The 17,102-nt window shown below is 55.6% G+C and overlaps 1 protein-coding gene across 1 annotated transcript in view; it reads right to left on the reverse strand.

Annotated features, from left to right (window-relative positions):
• Nucleotides 1–10,020: 10,020 nt before the first annotated feature.
• Nucleotides 10,021–17,102, reverse strand: part of NFAM1 (NFAT activating protein with ITAM motif 1) — a 45,898-nt gene continuing 38,816 nt past the window's right edge. The window contains exons 5-6 of the mRNA XM_012476974.2: nucleotides 13,916–14,005; nucleotides 10,021–12,491 (exon numbers count right to left, since the gene is read on the reverse strand). Of these exons, the coding sequence (XP_012332397.2) occupies nucleotides 12,432–12,491; nucleotides 13,916–14,005 (150 nt within the window). The 3' untranslated portion in view covers nucleotides 10,021–12,431. The remainder of the gene's footprint in view (nucleotides 12,492–13,915; nucleotides 14,006–17,102) is intronic.

Genomic DNA, 17,102 nt, shown 5'->3' on the forward strand with positions numbered 1-17,102 from the left:
CCAGGCATGGTGGCACGCACCTGTAGTCCCAGCTACTCGAGAGGCTGAGGCAGGAGAATTGCTTAAACGTGGGAGGTGGCGATTCCAGCAAGCCAAGATTGTGCCATTGCATTCCAGCCTGGATGACAGAGTGAGTGTCCGTCTCAAAAAAAAAAAAAAAAAAGTGGGTGCTTCAATCATAGCTGCAATGTTTTATTTGACAGAGTCAGATGAGGGACTTAGATGCTTAAGCTCATCTCTCTACTTTTCCATGTCTTTGAAATATTTCATTAACATCCACATACACACAAAAATGGCAGGGGAGAGGTTAAGTGTCTCTAAATTCTAGTTTGGGATTTATAAATGGCATCAAATACCAGTGTGCCTTACTTTACACAATGGAGAGGGTCTTAAAATTCTGTGTAAATTGAATCCCATCGGCCCACCCACTACATCTGAGCACCACTGATGCTCTAGCTTCATTTCTGATTGATTTTCCCTGGCAGAGGCGCCAAATTCTTTGCTCTAAGTGTCAGGCTGTCTCTGTCAAGTAGTTAATGACCTATAAAGCACTTAAAACGTACTGGAGGAGATACGATTTGGAGGCATCCCGCAGTGTATACTCTCTTATTGTCGGTAATCACCCCTCATTTATTTGCTCTTATTGGTTTGGAATTTGCTATCAGATTTTCCTAAAGCTGAGTCCATCAGGAATGGTCCGATTCTATGTGGGCCCAGATGGGTGCTGGGATTGGAACCTAGAAGGAGTGGGTAGTCGGTGTGGCCCCTCTCCTCACGAGCCCTTTGGCTTGGGTGCCCTGGTCATCTCTTGGCCACACGTTCCCCAGCTCTGCCTCTTGCCAGCTGAGTGACCTTGGGCATTCAGAGCCTGTCTCCAAGCCTCACTTTCCTCCACGCTGCCCCAGAGCTGGTGCCTGCCCTTGGGCAACTGGAGGATGACTCCAGCCTAGTGAGGTCAGTGCTGGGCACCAGAGAAGAGCCCCAAGGTCAGGGTGAGCACGGAGGTCATGATGGAGGCACACTCCAGGGTCAGAGGTCAAAGGAATCATCCCCCAGGGAGCACAAAACAGGGTGGGCCACTGACAGGGGTGGGGGGCAGGAGAGCCTCTCAAAGAGGGTCCCCGCCTGGGAGGCGGAACAGGCTCTTCTAGGAGGCAAAGTGTCTTCATTTTCTTTCTTTTTTTTTTTTTGAAACAGAGTCTCTCTCTGTTGCCCAGGCTGGAGTACAATGGCATGATGGATCTCGGCTTACTGCAATCACCACCTCCCAGGTTCAAGCGATTCTCCTGCCTCAGCCTCCTGAGTAGCTGGGACTAGAGGTGTGCCCACCACGCCAGGCTAATTTTTGTATTTTTAGTAGAGACAGAGTTTCGCCATGTTGGCCAGGCTGGTGTCAAACTCCTGACCTCAAGTAATTCACCTGCCTCAGCCTCCCAAAGTGCTGGGATTACAGGCATGAGCCACCACGCCTGACCAGTGTCTTCATTTTCTATGGCTGCTGTAACCAATCACCACAAACCTAGTGACTTAAAACAACACACGTTATCCCTATTGGAGAAGCCAGGAGAAAAAAGAAAGAAAAAAAATTTTTATAAACCCACAACACAACACACATTTATTCTCTTACAGTTCCCAAGACCAGAAATTCAGAATCAGTTTCAACAGGCAGAAACCAGGGTGTTCACAGGGCCACGCTCCCTCCAGAGGTATTGAGGAGTATCCGTTTCCTTGCCCTCTCCTGTTTCTGGGGCTCCATTCCCTGGCTATGGCCTCTTCTTCCATCTTCAAAACCAGAGGTATAGCGTCTTCAGACCTCTTTCTCGGCTTCCATCATCACACTGCCTTCTGCCTTTGGTCTGGAATCTCCCTCTTCATCCCTCTTATAAGGGCGTTTGTGATTGTAATGATCCAGGATAATCTCCCCATCTCAACATCCTTAACCACATCTGCAAAGCCTTTGCCATATAAGGTAACATTCACAGGTTCCAGGGATTGGGATGTGGACATCTTGGTGGGGGTGGGATTCTTCAGCCTACCACAGAAGGCCACCAAGTAAAGTGGTTCAGATCACGGATTCCAAAGCCGCTGCTGGGGCCTGAATCTCAGTTGCAGCATCTGCCAGCTAATTGACTTTGGGCGGGTTGTTACATCTCTCTGAGGCTCAGTTTTCTCATCTGTGAAATGGGATCAATGCCTACTTATTGCCAGATAAAAACTCAATAGGTATTTAACTGTCTGACAGGTAGAGGGAGTTTCATATGTGCCAGAGCCTGGACTTTGAAAAGAGGCCTCCGCAGGGCCCTTCTGTAGGAGGAAGGGAGGAAGAGTGGGAAAGGGGGTGGGCAGGGCAGGCTGGCTAGAGGAAGAAGCCGAACCATGTCTCAGCAAAATGTGTGTGTGCGCTCTGTCCTAAGCGTAATGAACAGGGACACAGAAGGTGTTTAAGTAGGGCAATTTTTTTCATTTATTTTTGTTTTGTTCTATTGAAATGTAATTCACATATCATAAAATTTACCCTTTTAAAGTGTACAATTCAATAGTTTTTAGCATACTGGCAAGGTTGTGTAACCATCACTGCAGTTGCATTCCAGAACATTTCCATTACCTCATAAAAAAAAAAAAAAAATCCCTGTACCCAAGACCTCGGTTCACTGTAACCTCTGTCTCCCGGGTTCAAGGAATTCTCCTGCTTCACCCTCCTGAGTAGCTCGGATTATAGATGCATGCCACCATGTTTGGCTAATTTTTTTTTTTTTTTTTGAGACGGAGTTTCGCTCTTGTTACCCAGGCTGGAGTGCAATGGCGCGATCTCGGCTCACCGCAACCTCCGCCTCCTGGGTTCAGGCAATTCTCCTGCCTCAGCCTCCTGAGTAGCTGGGATTACAGGCATGCACCACCATGCCCAGCTAATTTTTTGTGTTAGTAGAGATGGGGTTTCACCATGTTGACCAGGATGGTCTCGATCTCTTGACCTCGTGATCCACCTGCCTCGGCCTTCCAAAGTGCTGGGATTACAGGCATGAGCCACCGCGCCCGGCCTGGTTTCCCCATCTTGACACAGGGCATTGGTATTTACCTCTCAGGCATTGCCGTGGGGTAAGAAGGGGGGTGTGAAGTCTGTGCTGGGCTTGCAGGACTACAGGCACGTGCCACCATGCCCAGCTAATTTTTGTATTTTTAGTAGAGACGGGGTTTCACCATGTTGACCAGGATGGTCTTGATCTCTTGACCTTGTGATCCACTTGTCTCGGCCTCCCAAAGTGCTGGGATTATAGGCGTGAGCCATTGCGCCCAGCCGGCTAATTTTTTTATTTTTAGTAGAGATAGGGTTTCACCAAGTTGGCCAGGCTGGTCTTTGAACTCCTGACCTCAGGTGATCCACCCACCTTGGCCTCCCAAAGTGTTGGGATTACAGGTGTGAGCCACCGTACCTGGCCCCCATTAGCAGTTCTAAAGCTCTCTGCAATCTTGAACTCCAGGCTTGAACCCAGGAAGAAGGCAGGGGTGTCTTGAGCACTACAATGACCATCTATATTTCTGGAACTGGTCACTTGGCTGTGGATCCTATCCTTATCCCTGGGACTCAGCTGCACAGACTTGTCCCAGTGGGTCAGGAAGGATAGCAGTTCTCCTGGCTCCACCCCTGTCACATGGCATGCCGGGGTTCTCCAACCATAAGGGGCAGGAGATTGTGAAGCTGCTGGAGGAAGGTGGGTGGCATTGATGCTGAATGCTGGCTAAGCAGCAATGGCTTATACCAGTAATCCTAGCACTTGGGAAGCCAAGGTGGGAGGATTGCTTGAGCTCAGGAGTTTGAGACCCGCCTGGGCAACACGGCAAAATCCTGTCTCTATGAAAAATACAAAGAATTAGCCAGGCATGGTGGTGCATACCTGTAGTCCCAGCTACTTGGGAGGCTGAGGCAGAGGACTGCTTGAGCCCAGGAGGTTGAGGCTGCAGTGAGCTGTGATCGCACCGCTGTACTCCAGCCTGGATAACAGAGTGAGACCGTGTCTCAAAAACAAACAAACAAAAACAAACCACACACACACACTGAAAACAATTTTTTGGAAAACCATCCAATCAGCTAGCGAGAGAGATAGAAAGGAGCTTCCCGAGTGCTCTCCACACCCCCTTGCCACCACCCTTGGCCGGGCTCAGTTCTACTGGCTACTTGGGGGAGTCCCAGGCCCCAAATGGTCAGGGACATGTGGCCCAGCCTTGAGGCAGCTGAGGCAGGAGGGAGGCCATCTGGTGAGGCGACAGGTATGGGTCAGGACATTGCTGAGTCCGCTGAGGCATCCCCTGGCAGTCACAAGGGCTTCTGGAATCAATTAGCAGAACCACCTTAACAGGGCTCGTGACCTCCGAAGGAGGCACGTGTCCTCAGAGCCCCTCCACAGTCTTGGCACCCAGGAATCCAAGGGGGGAGGGGGCGGGAATGCCCGCCTTTTCCCTGTGCCTGGCCTCGCCTCCAACAGCTCAGCACACAGCCTCCCTGGAGACTGCTGGCCTTCCACATACGAATTAAAGATCACTTCCCGGAAATCGAAAAAAATTCTCCATTTTTCACTGAGAAACAGGTGTTGAATCACCAGCAAAGAAAGAGATTCCTTTAAATTTTTGAGCAAATAGCTCCTAAGCCGATACTGTAAGTCAGGCAAAGACAAAGAGAGACAGATGAGGTGTTTGCTATATTTGGGAAGCTTGGGAATTCTAGGGGGAGTTGGATGTGTGTGAATTGATTCAGTTGGAAGAGGTCAAAGCAATAAGAGGATTGAGTAAACTGCTTGGTGCAGGAGGGAGCAGGAGGGGGCTTTAAGGAAGACTTCATGGTGGAGGTAGCTTTTTTTTTTTTAAGATGGATCTTGCCCTGTGGCCAATATCTGTGGCGTGTGTCACCACACCAAGCTAATTTTTGTATTTTTAGTAGAGATGGGGTTTTGCCATGTTGGCCAGGCTGGTCTCGAACTCCTGATCTCAGGTGATCCGCCTGCCTTGGCCTCCCAGAGTGCTGGGATTGTAGGTGTGAGCCACTGTACCTGGCTGGAGGTAGCATTTGAGCAGGAATTCCTTAGGCAAAGAATAAGGTGCAGGGCCTCAGGGCAGAGAGAAGGGTAGGAGCCCAGGCTTACAGGTGGGAAGCTCAGCATCTTGGAGAACAGCAGCATCAATGGAGCTGGATGACTTTGGGCCAGCAGGAGCCAATCAGAAATGAGCTGGTAGACTCTGAAGACAGGACTGTCCATTTCTTATTCCAGCCACAGCACTGGGCTTGACACATAGTTGGAGCAGGACAAATGTTGTTAAAAGAATGAAGGGATGGCCGGGTTCAGTGGCTCATGCCTGTCAGCACTTTGGGAGGCTGAGGCAGCTGGATCACTTGAGGTCAGGAGTTTGAGACCAGCCTGGCCAACATGTTGAAACCCTGTCTCTACTAAAAATGCAAAAAAAATATAGCTGGGCACAGTGGCTCACGCCTGTAATCCCAGCACTTTGGGAGGCCGAGGCAGGTGGATCATGAGGTCAAGAGATAGAGACCATCCTGGTCAACATGGTGAAAACCCGTCTCTACTAAAAATGCAAAAAAATCAGTTGGGCATGGTGGTGCGGGCCTGTAGTCCCAGCTACTTAGGAGGCTGGGGGAGGAGAATTGCTTGAACCCCGGAGGTGGAGGTTGCAGTAGGCCGAGATCATGCCATTGCACTCCAGCCTGGGCCTCAAAAAAAAAAAATGAAGAAGTGGAAAAAGCCCTGAATGTGAAACTAAGAGGTTGAGCCCCAATCCTGTGGACAGTGGAAGCCACTGTGAGGTTTGGTATAGGGTGTGAGGTAGGGGTCATGTAAAGGTTTGGCTCTCCCAGCACCACTTATTGAAAAGACTGTTCTTTCCCCATTAAATGATGGCAGCCCCCTTGTTGGAATGAATTGACTGTAACCATAAGGTATGGCAGGCTTTTGAGGGAGGAATGATGTGGTGAGATCTGTGCTATAGAAAGATCAGGTGAGACTTGTTTGGACTGGGAATGGCTGGAAGGAGGAGGGGTTGGAGGGAGGCTCTTATGGGTGGACTTAATGGGTGACAGAAGGGGCATCTGGGGAGAAGAGATCTCCCTGGATCAGCCCATGGCAGGGAGCAAGGTACAGGGCTGTGTCCTGAGTCAAGGCCAGGATCTGGCCCACTTGGGCCTGGGGAGCTCATTGGGGGATGGGGATGGTGCAGGCAAGGGGGAGACAGAGAAAGTGCCACCACTTCTTGGTCCCTCAAGGTCCACAAAGTGGTAAAAATAAAACCCACTCCAGATACAGCCATTTGCAAAGTTCGTTTTCAGGTAATGAGAGGATTGTAAAGGCAAAACAATGCCAATTACAGCAGCATTATCCCGGATTATAAAGCTTCTAAGAGGCGGCTCACACCTCCAGGAATGCTTTGCCTGGGAATTTCCAGGGTAGACAGGATCAGAGCGTTCAAGCTGCCAGGATCCAGGCCTCACAGCGGGTGTGGGCTGCTGGGAAGGCCCAACCCCTGCGTCTCTAAGGACCTGCCTCCATTTCCCCAAGGAGATAGACTACTGGGAGGCAGGAGGACTCCCCCAACTTCATACACACACACGGACACACACACACGCGCACACACACTTCTGAGAAACTGGGTATGAGGAATGTGAGGCTGCCAGCCCATCACTGAAGGAAATCTGTCCTTCTACAGGCTTCCCTAGTCCTGGGGGCACCACATCTCTCAGTGGCTCTTTCTGCTTCCCCCATTCCCTCCCCCACCCAGCCTTGGCGACAGCAGGACTTCACACCCGCCAAAGCAGCCAAGCCTTGCTCCTCCTGGGCTGTGTGACCCAGAGCCAGTCAGCTTTTCTGAGCAGTAGCTTCTGCTTTGGTAAAATGGGGAGACGACCCCTCCCCACCATTCCCAACCTATTTTCAGGATTAAATGAGATATTCTAGATAAAGAGTCCTAGGAATATAAGCCAGTCCAACTTCAGGCCTGACAATTTAGCAGTGACTGTTAGAACAGTGAATTTTCCATGCCCTGGGCCCTAGGAATCCCTTCTCATTTCCCATGGAGAAAGTTTTGCAGATGTGTGTGTACAAGGATATCCCCTGCAGCCAGCCGCTTATGTGAGGTTGAAAAATCATAAACAACTGAAAAGGCCTTCAATAAGGGCTTGATTACATTAGGGTCCGTGTGTCCTGCAGGATCCTTTGCTGTAATTGGAGTCTGGCAGCTCCTGTGTGCCATCTCCATCTCCGGCAGATCCCACCACGTGGGGCTGCATCAAAGCAAGTGCAAAGAACACCTACAGAATGAGTCCATCGTGGCTGTGCGGAAGCTCCGTCTTTCCCTTGTTCACAGGTATGTGCATAGATGCAATCAAAGCAGCAAAGAAGGGAACACTCCCAAATGACCTGGTTGGTTACTGCCGCGGAGGGGAGGGATAGGGAGGCTGGGAGGTGGCAGGTGCATCGGGGGAATTCCATTTTGCTGTAGTTTTAATGTTTTACTGCAACATATGCCTATGTCACCCACATATGTCACCTCCAGACACACACAACACACACGCTAACAGCAAGTGCAGAGAGTCTGGCCTGACCCGCGCTCAGTCAAGGCTGAGGCCATCATTCTGACCACAGCCTCGTGCTTAAGACTGGGGAAGCCCCTCAGGTGGGCAAATGACATCCCCTGGCGTTTCAGGGAACGGAGCAATGCCACTCATCCTGGCTGGACTGAGCCACTCATCCTGGTTGGACTGAGCCACCCCTCCTGCATAAGCTGTCTGCCAAGAAAACTATTGAACTACATGAAAATCCATCTCTGAAATCCCAGAGGCGTCTTTAGAATGGAGCGTGGCCTTTAAATTAGAATATGCTTTTAAAAAAAGGAAAAGGAAAAGCAGGTTTTGCCTATAACTTGAGTTCAGGTTTGTGAGAGCGGGTGGCCAGAGAGCACTGCCCACCCTGGCCAAGGCCACCGGGCTCAGGTCTGCAATATTGGCTGTGAAGGGAACCCCAGCCCCACCAGGTGCAGCGGAGAGCCAGCACATGTTCCCATGGAAACTCTGCTGCCAGAATCCTCTGGAAATGTTTGCTGAGGAGGGAATACCACTTCCTGCACCCACTTCAATTTCTGGGCTGGTGGTAGATGCTGGCCACAGACTGACCTCCAAAAGAAGTCCCTGGGCCCCCTGCTAGGGTGGCACCAGACTTCTCTGGTCCCAGAGGGCAGCCAGTGGCCTCCTTGCTTGGTTCTGGGCCCCCGCCTGCAAGCACACAAGGCAGGGAGGGCTTTGGCAGGCTCGTAGAACTGAGGGTCAAGGCCCCCGCTCCCAGAGGCTGGTTTCCCAGGATGATTTTCTCAAGCAAGTGCTGACAGAGCAGGAGCCAAGCGGATGGGGGTTTGATGAGGCTGAAACCCATTGAAGGGGTCAATTTCCTAGAGGCAGGCAGGGAAGCCTGGGGGTGCCAGACATGGCTGAGATGTATCTTCAGAGGGCAAGGTTGGCAAGACCTAGGAGGGTAGGGCAGGCTGGGTGGGGAGATGGTGGGAAATCCCATCAGGACAGGGGGCAGTGGGCAGAGGGAAGCATCAGCTGAGACTCAAGAGACCTGGGCAAGGGCCTGCAGGGGCTGCCTGGGGCTTCCATTCCCCGACCTAAGCCCATCCCACTCAGGACTGCTCACATCTGCCCTTCCTCAAAGGCCCTTGGCTCCCCTTCACCTGGGCCTCAGCTACTCCACTCAAGCCACCCCCACCCCCACTCTCAGGCCTTCTCCAGGCCCATTCATTCAGCTCCTACTGAGCCAGCATCCTTCTCCGTTCACCTCTGCTCGCCTTGCCCCCACCCCCAGCTCTGGGCAGCCCTGGCCTGTCCCTGTGATCGTACTACCCCGCGGGCACTCCTTACAGGCATGGCTGCAGAGCCCGGGCCCCAGCTCCCAGGGAGGCCTGCTTGTCACTTACACCCTCTGCACTGCCCCAGCAGCCTGTTTCTTCTGAAGGATGAATCTTGAAGGAAATGCACACCCACTGAGCCTCTGCCTGAGCCAGGGAGCCAGGGAGTCCCCATTTGTCCTTTTTGAGACACTGAGCAGTTTTTTTTTTTTTTTTTTTTTGGACAGAGTCACACTCTGTTGCCCAGGCTGGCATGCAGTGGGGCCATCTTGGCTCACTGCAACCTCTGCCTCCCAGGTTTAAGCGATTCTCCTGCCTTAGCCTCCCGAGTAGCTGGGACTACAGGTGCCCACCATCACACCAGGCTAATTGTATTTTTAGTAGAGCTGGGATTTTGCCATGTTGGCCAGGCTGGTCTCGAACTCCTGGCCTTAAGTGATACACCCACCTCGGCCTCCCAAACTGCTTGGATCACAGGCAGGAGCCACCACGCCTGGTCTGAGCTGTCTTGACTGTCACTGCAAACCAAGGCTCAGGTGGCCAGGGACTTGCCAAGGCCACAAGGCTGTAGGGGGTGGAGCAGGGATTCAGGGGAGGCCGTGGGGCCACCCAGCCTGTGATGCTCTCAAAAGCAGTTTTCTTCTCTTCTCTCCTCCACCCATTCTGAGTGGAAAGCAAGCCTGCACCCCAGCAGCTCACATTCATGCCCTCTCTGTCTTCTTTCTGTTCTTCTTCCTCCCCCCACCCACTGCCCCCTGCACCTCCCACCCTGGAGTTCATTGCCACCCCTTGCCCTGAGCCAGCTTGCCTCTGCAGGCTGTCAGTCCTGGGGGCTCAGAACAGGTGTTCAGTCCTCTTTGCCGCCCACAGAAGTCTTAGAACTTTCTTGCTCCACCCTCCCTTGGGTCAAAGCCCTTTAGGGTCCTGTCCTTCCATGCGACCCCCTCCTCCTCCTCCTCCTCCTCTTCCTCCCAGCCTCTCTTCTTGCTCACTGAAGACCTCAGCACCCACTGCCTCCCAGCCTTGCCCTGAACCAAGCACAGCTGACCACTATGCTGGCAATGTCTATGTCCACCAGAAGGGTGATGGTCAGCCCCCAAGAACGTCCTAGGCCACAGGGAAGAGTTGGAATTTTATTCCAAGTGAGGCAAAAACCATGCAAGGTGTGGAGCAGGGGGGTCCAAGGCCAGGTGTGGGTTTCATCGGGGTCTGTTGGGGGCAGGGCAGCTGCAGGAGGCTGTGTTGGTGATGCCGGGGCCAGGGCACAGGCTCCCCTCTCTACCCCTGAAACAAACTGGAAAAGACTGAGTCCCAGCTGGAGCGTCCAGGGTCTGGGAGCTGAGATTAGAGAGGCCCAGGAGGTGGGGGAGGCAGGCCCAGTGCGGGGGCCCTCTCCTTGTCTTGCTGGCTTCGGATTTCCTGGGGCAGCTCACTGCACCCTGAGTAGCATTGCCCCCATTGCCCTGACCCTCGCCCCCACCTAAGGCTGGTGGAGCCAGGAGCCTGGGAGGCCGCCATGCACACCTACCAGCTTCACCTCAAATAGGCCCTGAGTTCATTCAAATCCAGCCTCTGGGAGCAGGGGCCTTGCCACTTGGTTCCGCCAGCCTGCTAAAGCCCTCCTCGCCATGTGTGCTCACAGGCAGGTGCCCCAGACAAGCTGGGAGGCCAATGGCGGTCCTGTGGGACCAGGGAAGTCTGGTGCCGCCCTAGCAGAGGGCCCAGCAACTTCTGGAGGTCGGTCAGTGCCCAGCCTCTACCACCAGCCTTCCCATCCCTGCAGGGAGGGCCCTGACCTGCAGAACCGAAGGTGCCTCTGCCAGCTGGTAGCCCTGTGCTGGTTGGGGGCAGGGGCAGGGCCTGTGCCTTGGGCTCCCCACCCTCCCTGGGCACATTTGGGGTTGGGGCAGCCCACAAGGTGGGATGGGAGGATTGACTGGCTCATTTCACAAATGAGCAAAGGTGGGAGAACTCGGGGGTGGGGGATGCGGGAGGGGAGAGAGGAAGCAGAGCCCGGCAGCCCAGCAACACCCCGACCCAGCCACTGCCTGCCTGGGGATGGGTTTCTGGCCGCAGTGCAGGGCTGCTGTGAGGAGGAAATGAGGTGACATGGGCACTCGGAACAGCAGGCATGGCTCAGGGCCAGGCACGGGGAAGCCACTGTCCCCATGGGGCCTGAGCTTCTGCCTCAGAGGGGTCCTCCGGCTGCCCGTGAGGGTCCCAGCACCAGACCCCACAGCTGGACCACTTGGGACCTCAATCCACAGGGACCAGGGCTGGGCTGACAGCAGACAGACCGAGCAGGAGGGCCGGATGACACCACAGGTGGTGGGCACAGGCCAGCCAGACAGAAGGGGCTTTGGGGCACTGCACCTTTGGTGGAAGGAGGGATGGCTGAGCCTGGCCGTGGGGAAGGCCTGAGGGTGACCAAGGAGATGACACAGGCCAAGGGGAGTGGGGACCCTTAGGGTAGGAGGAGCTTCAGGCTATCCATTCAGCTCCTTTTTTTTTTTTAGACGAAGTCTTGCTCTGTCGCCAGGATGGAGTACAGTGGTGCGATCTCAGCTCACTGTAATTTCTGCCTCCCGGTTTAAGCAATTCTGCCTTAGCCTCCCGAGTAGCTGGGACTACAGGCGCACGCCATCACGCCCAGCTAATTTTTGTATTTTTAGTAAAGACGGGGTTTCACCATGTTGGCCAGGATGGTCTTGATATCTTGACCTCGTGATCCGCCTGCCTCGGCCTCCCAAAGTGCTGGGATTACAGGTGTGAGCCACCGCGCCCGGCCTTCAGCTCCTGTTTAGCCAGCACCCTCCTCCCCTCATCAGTCCCTCTGCCCTCACCCCAAACATGCCAGAATCTGCTTCCTCACCAGCTTGTACCCAAGCCGTCTCTGCTCCAGGTCCCCAGCCTGCTGTGTTCTAGACCTCTAGATCTGTCCCTGATACCAGTCTGGCATCTGCAGGGATCCATCGTCCTTGTCCATCCCGCAGACCTCCCACGCCAGCCCCGATTGGCTGCCTCATGCCTCTGGCCCAGCTGGGCAGGTGGGGGTTTGCGCAGCCGCTCCCCAGCCCCTCCACCCCTCGGCTCCCCACACAGTACTGCTAAGAGGCCCTTGCCGGGTCCTCCCTCAGCTCAGAGGCTGCCCTGCTGGCCGAGGTGCAGGCTGGTGCCAAGAGAGCACGCTGCTCTGTCAGCGAGAGGTGGCGAGCAGGGCTCCGGGCAAGAGTGGCATCCAGGAGACCCCTGGAAGACTGAGGAGTGCTTTGCTGGTTGGGCCAAGGGAGGAAGGGACCGCCTGGCAGAAGGAACAGCCTGGGCAAAGGCCCCAAGATGTGAAACCCTTGGTGGCTGAATCACAGAATGCGGGGAGCGGGGCCAGCCAAGGCAGAAAGGGCCTTGAATGTGAGGGTGAGATGATGGGGTGTCCCTGGGGGCCTTTCTCCCAGTTCAGGTTAAGTCCTTTGGTGGCAGGGGCTGCCCGGTCCTCTGACCCAGGGCAAGCTTTGCGGGTGGTGGAGCCTGTTTTAGAGGTTTTCATAGACCAGGTTAAGTTCATCATCATCTTCGAATCTATGCAGTCTCCCCTGGATAGAAAAGAAGAAAGGGAGGGAGGGAGAGAAAGAGAAAATGACCGTTAGGTAGAAAAGAATGAACTTGCCATTTAGTTTTAGCCAGAGGGCAACAGATCACTTCCTGTGCAGCTTGGATGGAGGGCCTGCCCTTTGTCTCCAAGGCCACCTCCCAGCCTCTTCCTGCACCACGCTGCCCCCACTCCTGCTGTCTGCCCTCCAGCCACATGGGCCTCCCCTTCCAGCCTCAGAGCTTCCCCCACAGCTCTGCCCTCAGCCTTCTGCCCTCTGCCTGGGATGTGCCTCTTCCCATAGACTCACCTGTTCCAACTGCCTCCTATTCATCTGGTTACTGGCTCATGGTAGGGCCCCAGGACGCCCTCCCCTCTCCCCGCCCTGGCTGGTCCCTCCCAGAAGACCACCCCTCACAAGAGGGCTACAAATACCGCTGTGTGTCCATGGGGTCAGTTACCTGTTCCTACAGACTGTGGCTCCCAGAGGCCAGGGACATGCCTAGTTCTCCTGACCAGCACCCCAGGGCCTGGCACAGGGTGGGCACTGCCTGAGATGGCCCAGACATCCCTGGGGGTCCCAGGCCAGGGGAAACCCTGCTTTCGCTCTGGGTCTAGTTGAGGGCTGAGTATAGAAAGGGCTATGAGAATAGGCAATTTAACAAATAGTGCCGGCCTGGGCCAGAAGGCCAAGTGCCAGCCGCCCGCCCTCCCTGACGGGTGCTCCAAGATGCCCATGAGCTGATGTTCTGGCTGAATGACATCTCACATTTCACAGTGCTGAAAGCTCTGGCACAGATGACACTCAACTTGGAACACATCTGAACTCAGGAGCAGTTGGTGTTGCAAGAAAGCATTGCTCACCCACTTTACAGATGAGCAAACAGGTTTAAGAGAGAAGGTGTGGTTGTGTAATATGCCTGAGGCTCTATCATGACCATCGCAGAGCCCTGACCCGCAGCCCAGCTTCTAACAGCTCACACTCTAGCTCCAGACTTGCACCAACACCGGCCTGGGGGCAGCTGGAAGCCTAACACCCCCTGTGCTTGGCCAGTGTGGACATCATGCCCGTGGTAGTTAGACTGGTTCACAGTGCATGGGCACAGCGGGTCCCAGGCAGCTCCCTCAGCACAACCTTCTACCCTCACTGAAAATCTCCGAGGTGGGTACGGTTAGGTGGTCAGTCTGCACACAGGGAGATTCAGACACAGAGAAGTTAGTTGCCTCACCCAGGGCTGCACAGTGGCTAAGGGACGGAGCAGGAACTCAAACCCTCCAGTCCTAACCAGCAGGCCAGCTGCCACCAGAAGAGGGCTGGGATTCCACAGCAGGTGGCTCATTTCCATGTCCCATTTGCCCCCCACTTCACCCATGATGGGAGGGTCAGATGCAGTGAGAAGCCAGGCTTGCGGCCCCGCGCCTGTGTACCTTGGAGGAGGGGCTGTGCGTGGCGGTGGGTGGGCTGCCATTCTCACTCTCGATGCAGGCATAGACCTCGGTCTCGCGGCTCTGCAGAGCCTGCAAGAGACAGGGTGCCAAGATCAGGGGCAGGTGTGCAGAGGGCAGTCCCCGGCCCCAGCAGCTGGCCTCCCTGCCTGTTATACACTCCGCCATGGGAGCCCAGGGGAGGGCGGAGCCCGGCCACACCTTTGCATGTGCCACCCCTTTCCCAGAGTCACCTTGCCCCTTCCCTGCCTGTACAGGGCTGACCCCTCTCTGTTCTCTGCCACCTCCCTAAGCCCGTTTTAGGACTCCAGTAAAACCTTGTGCTCCACCTGGTAGGTTTTATCCAGGCTTCCACTTGGCTGGCCAGAGGAAGGGACAGGTCTCCTCCTGCTGTCCCTGCCTGTCCCAAGGGCCTGGCAGCCAGGAGGCCCCTGCAATGACACCTATGGCCACTGCTCCAATAGGATGCCTCCCTGACCTCTGCCTTCATGCCCCTACTCAAAGCCCAGGCTCCTGTCAGGGTCCTCCCACCCACCCGTGCCCTCTAGCTCCACCCCCCCAGCCTGTACTCAAGGATAACCAGGCACCCACTGGGGTCACACTCCCTGGCCATTGGGCCGGTGCCCTGCTGGGGGACTCCAGAGCCCAGCCCTGGTTCTCAGCACACCCCTCAGCCCCCTTGCCTGCCACTTTCCTTTCATTCCCCTCAGCCACCCCTTCTGGGCCACCTGGGCTGTAGCCATCCTGGAGATCTCAAGCTCCTGCCATCCACTCTCTGACCACAGGCTCTCCACAGCCCAAGCCTCCTCCCAGGAAGCCCGAGTGAGTGTCGAGCTAAGCTGCGGTTGGAGGCCCTGCCCCGGGCCTCATGGCTCCTGTACTGGATCATGTCAGAATTCTACTCCCACCAGCATCTCACCAGACTGGGAGCCCCTTGAGGGCAGGGACCATGCCTGGTTTGTCTCTGGGTTCCTGATCCCACAGCTGTGCTTAGCACAAAGGGAGCAGCACCCAACAAGCTATTGTGAGGGGCTTCCCCGTCACTAGGGTGTCCTAGGACCCACTCACTCTTGGCCCAGCTAAGAGAGGCCTGACCAGAGACCTCAAGGTGGTAGAAAGAACCGGGGCTTCTGGAGGGGCACGGGGGCTCACGCCTGTAATCCCAGCACTTTGAGAGGCCAAGGCGGGCAGATCACGAGGTCAGGAGATTGAGACCATACTGGACAACATGGTTAAACCCCATCTCTACTAAAAATAAAAAACTTAGCTGGGCGTGGTGGTGCACGCCTGTAGTCCCAGCTACTCAGGAGGCTGAGGCAGGGGAATCACTTGAACCTGGGAGGCAGAGGTTGCAATGAGCCAAGATCACACCACTGCACTCCAGCCTGGCGACAATGAGACTGTCTCAAAAAAGAAAAACCGGGGCTTTAAAATCAGACAAGAGTAGGTTCAAATCTCGGCTCTGACTTCTGCCGCCCAAAGGCAACCCCTTAACCTCTCCATGCCTCAGTTTCCACGTCTATAAAATGGGAATAATCACATCTATTTTGTAGGTTCAATGCGTGATTAAATGAGATACTGTGCACAGAGGGCCCCGCACATAGGCAGACAAGTAGTAGGTGCTTTATAAGCTGTTGTTGAATGGTCAAGAGAGGCATGATGCCTGCCCACCTCCCCTCTCTGGGATCACAGACCAGACAGACCCTCCCTCAGAACCTGTTGGGCTTCACAGCAGAGCCCACCAACAGCCTAAGCAAGAGCAGAAGCCTTTCCTTCCTGAGTATACATGTCATATGGATGCCGGCTGGTTGCCAAGGAGGCGGTTTCCCTGGCAACAGGCAAGCAGGGGTTGCTGAGGCAGGCTGGAGAGACAGGTGGTGCTCAGAGGCAGGAGGAGGGCGGGAGGCGGGAGGGGAGGAGGGAGGGAGACAGGCACCAAGAGGCAGCTGGGCATGAAAATCCAAGTAATAAACCATTTGGCACTTGGGAGACCCTCACTTCAAGGGCATCAGGCACGGGCATGGTGGGGTGGCCCCGGGGACGAGTTCAAGGGGTCTTTGAGCCAGAAATAGGCTGGGTCTGGGGAGAGGGGCTTTCAACCTCCCTCCTTGTAGGAAAGCAACCAGGGCTGCCCCAGGAAGAAGCCCCATTTCCAGTGGAGAGAAACTTCCAAGGCCTGCCCTGGCTTGTGTGCTCCGGGCCTTCATACCTGCCCGGAGCACCAGGCACCCCGGCTACCCTGGCACCCAGGATGGGAATATTCCTCTGTGGTCCTGTGCCCTCCACCCTCCACCCACTCAGGCCAGACCCCTTTGAGGTCTCAAGATCTGACAGTCTCTCTGAGCTGGACGTTTCTGGTCACAGAGAGAAGGGAGGGGAGCAGCCTCCTTGCCTGCGTCCCGGCAGAGGAGCAGGTCTGGGGACCCACAGGTGGTTCCCTGCTTCCTGTCCAGCTCAGCCAGGCTGCCCAGAACACATGAGCCCAGAGAGGGCAGGCGATGCAGGGCCAGAGAAGACCAGCCTGCCCTGGGACCCTGCAGGCCCCCCGACCCACACAGTGGGGGAGCAGGCGAGTGGGTGAGTGGGCAAGTGGGCAAGGAGGCAGTGGTGCAGCGGGCAGGGCAGGAGCAGCTGCGGGGCTGAGGGCAGGGGAGGCTGTGGAGGTGACCACCAATTAGCAGCTGCTGAGTGAAGCCTTTGACAAGTCCTGACCTACTGGGGTGCGTCTATATGCAGGGTCTGACCTGCTTCACCGGGCTGTGAAATGCAGGGTGCCGCCTTGGCAACAGGACACCCTCTGAGCCCCTGAACCACCCCCTCCTGGCCCTCCATTAGGTTTGCCTGCTGGGAGATTGCACAGGCCTTGGAGGGGGCTGCTTGTGCGGCTGGGCTGGGGGTTGGGGGTTGGGGGTTGGGGGTTGGGGGCTGGGGGCTGGGCTGGGCTGGGGGTTGTGGGTTGGGGGTTGGGGGCTGGGAGTTGGGAGCTGGGGTCTGGGGTCTGGGCTGGGCTGGGGGTTGGGGGCTGGGGGCTGGGGGCTGGGGGCTGGGCTGGGCTGGGCTGGGAGTTGGGGGCTGGGGGCTGGGGGCTGGGGTCTAGGGTCTGGGCTGGGCTGGGGGTTGGGGGCTGGGGGCTGGGGGCTGGGGGCTGGGGGCTGGGCTGGGCTGGGCT

Source organism: Aotus nancymaae, unplaced genomic scaffold (genome assembly GCF_030222135.1).
Source record: "Aotus nancymaae isolate 86718 unplaced genomic scaffold, 86718_ANA_hifiasm-v0.15.2.pri h1tg000076l, whole genome shotgun sequence".
NCBI classification, from domain to species: domain Eukaryota; kingdom Metazoa; phylum Chordata; class Mammalia; order Primates; family Aotidae; genus Aotus; species Aotus nancymaae.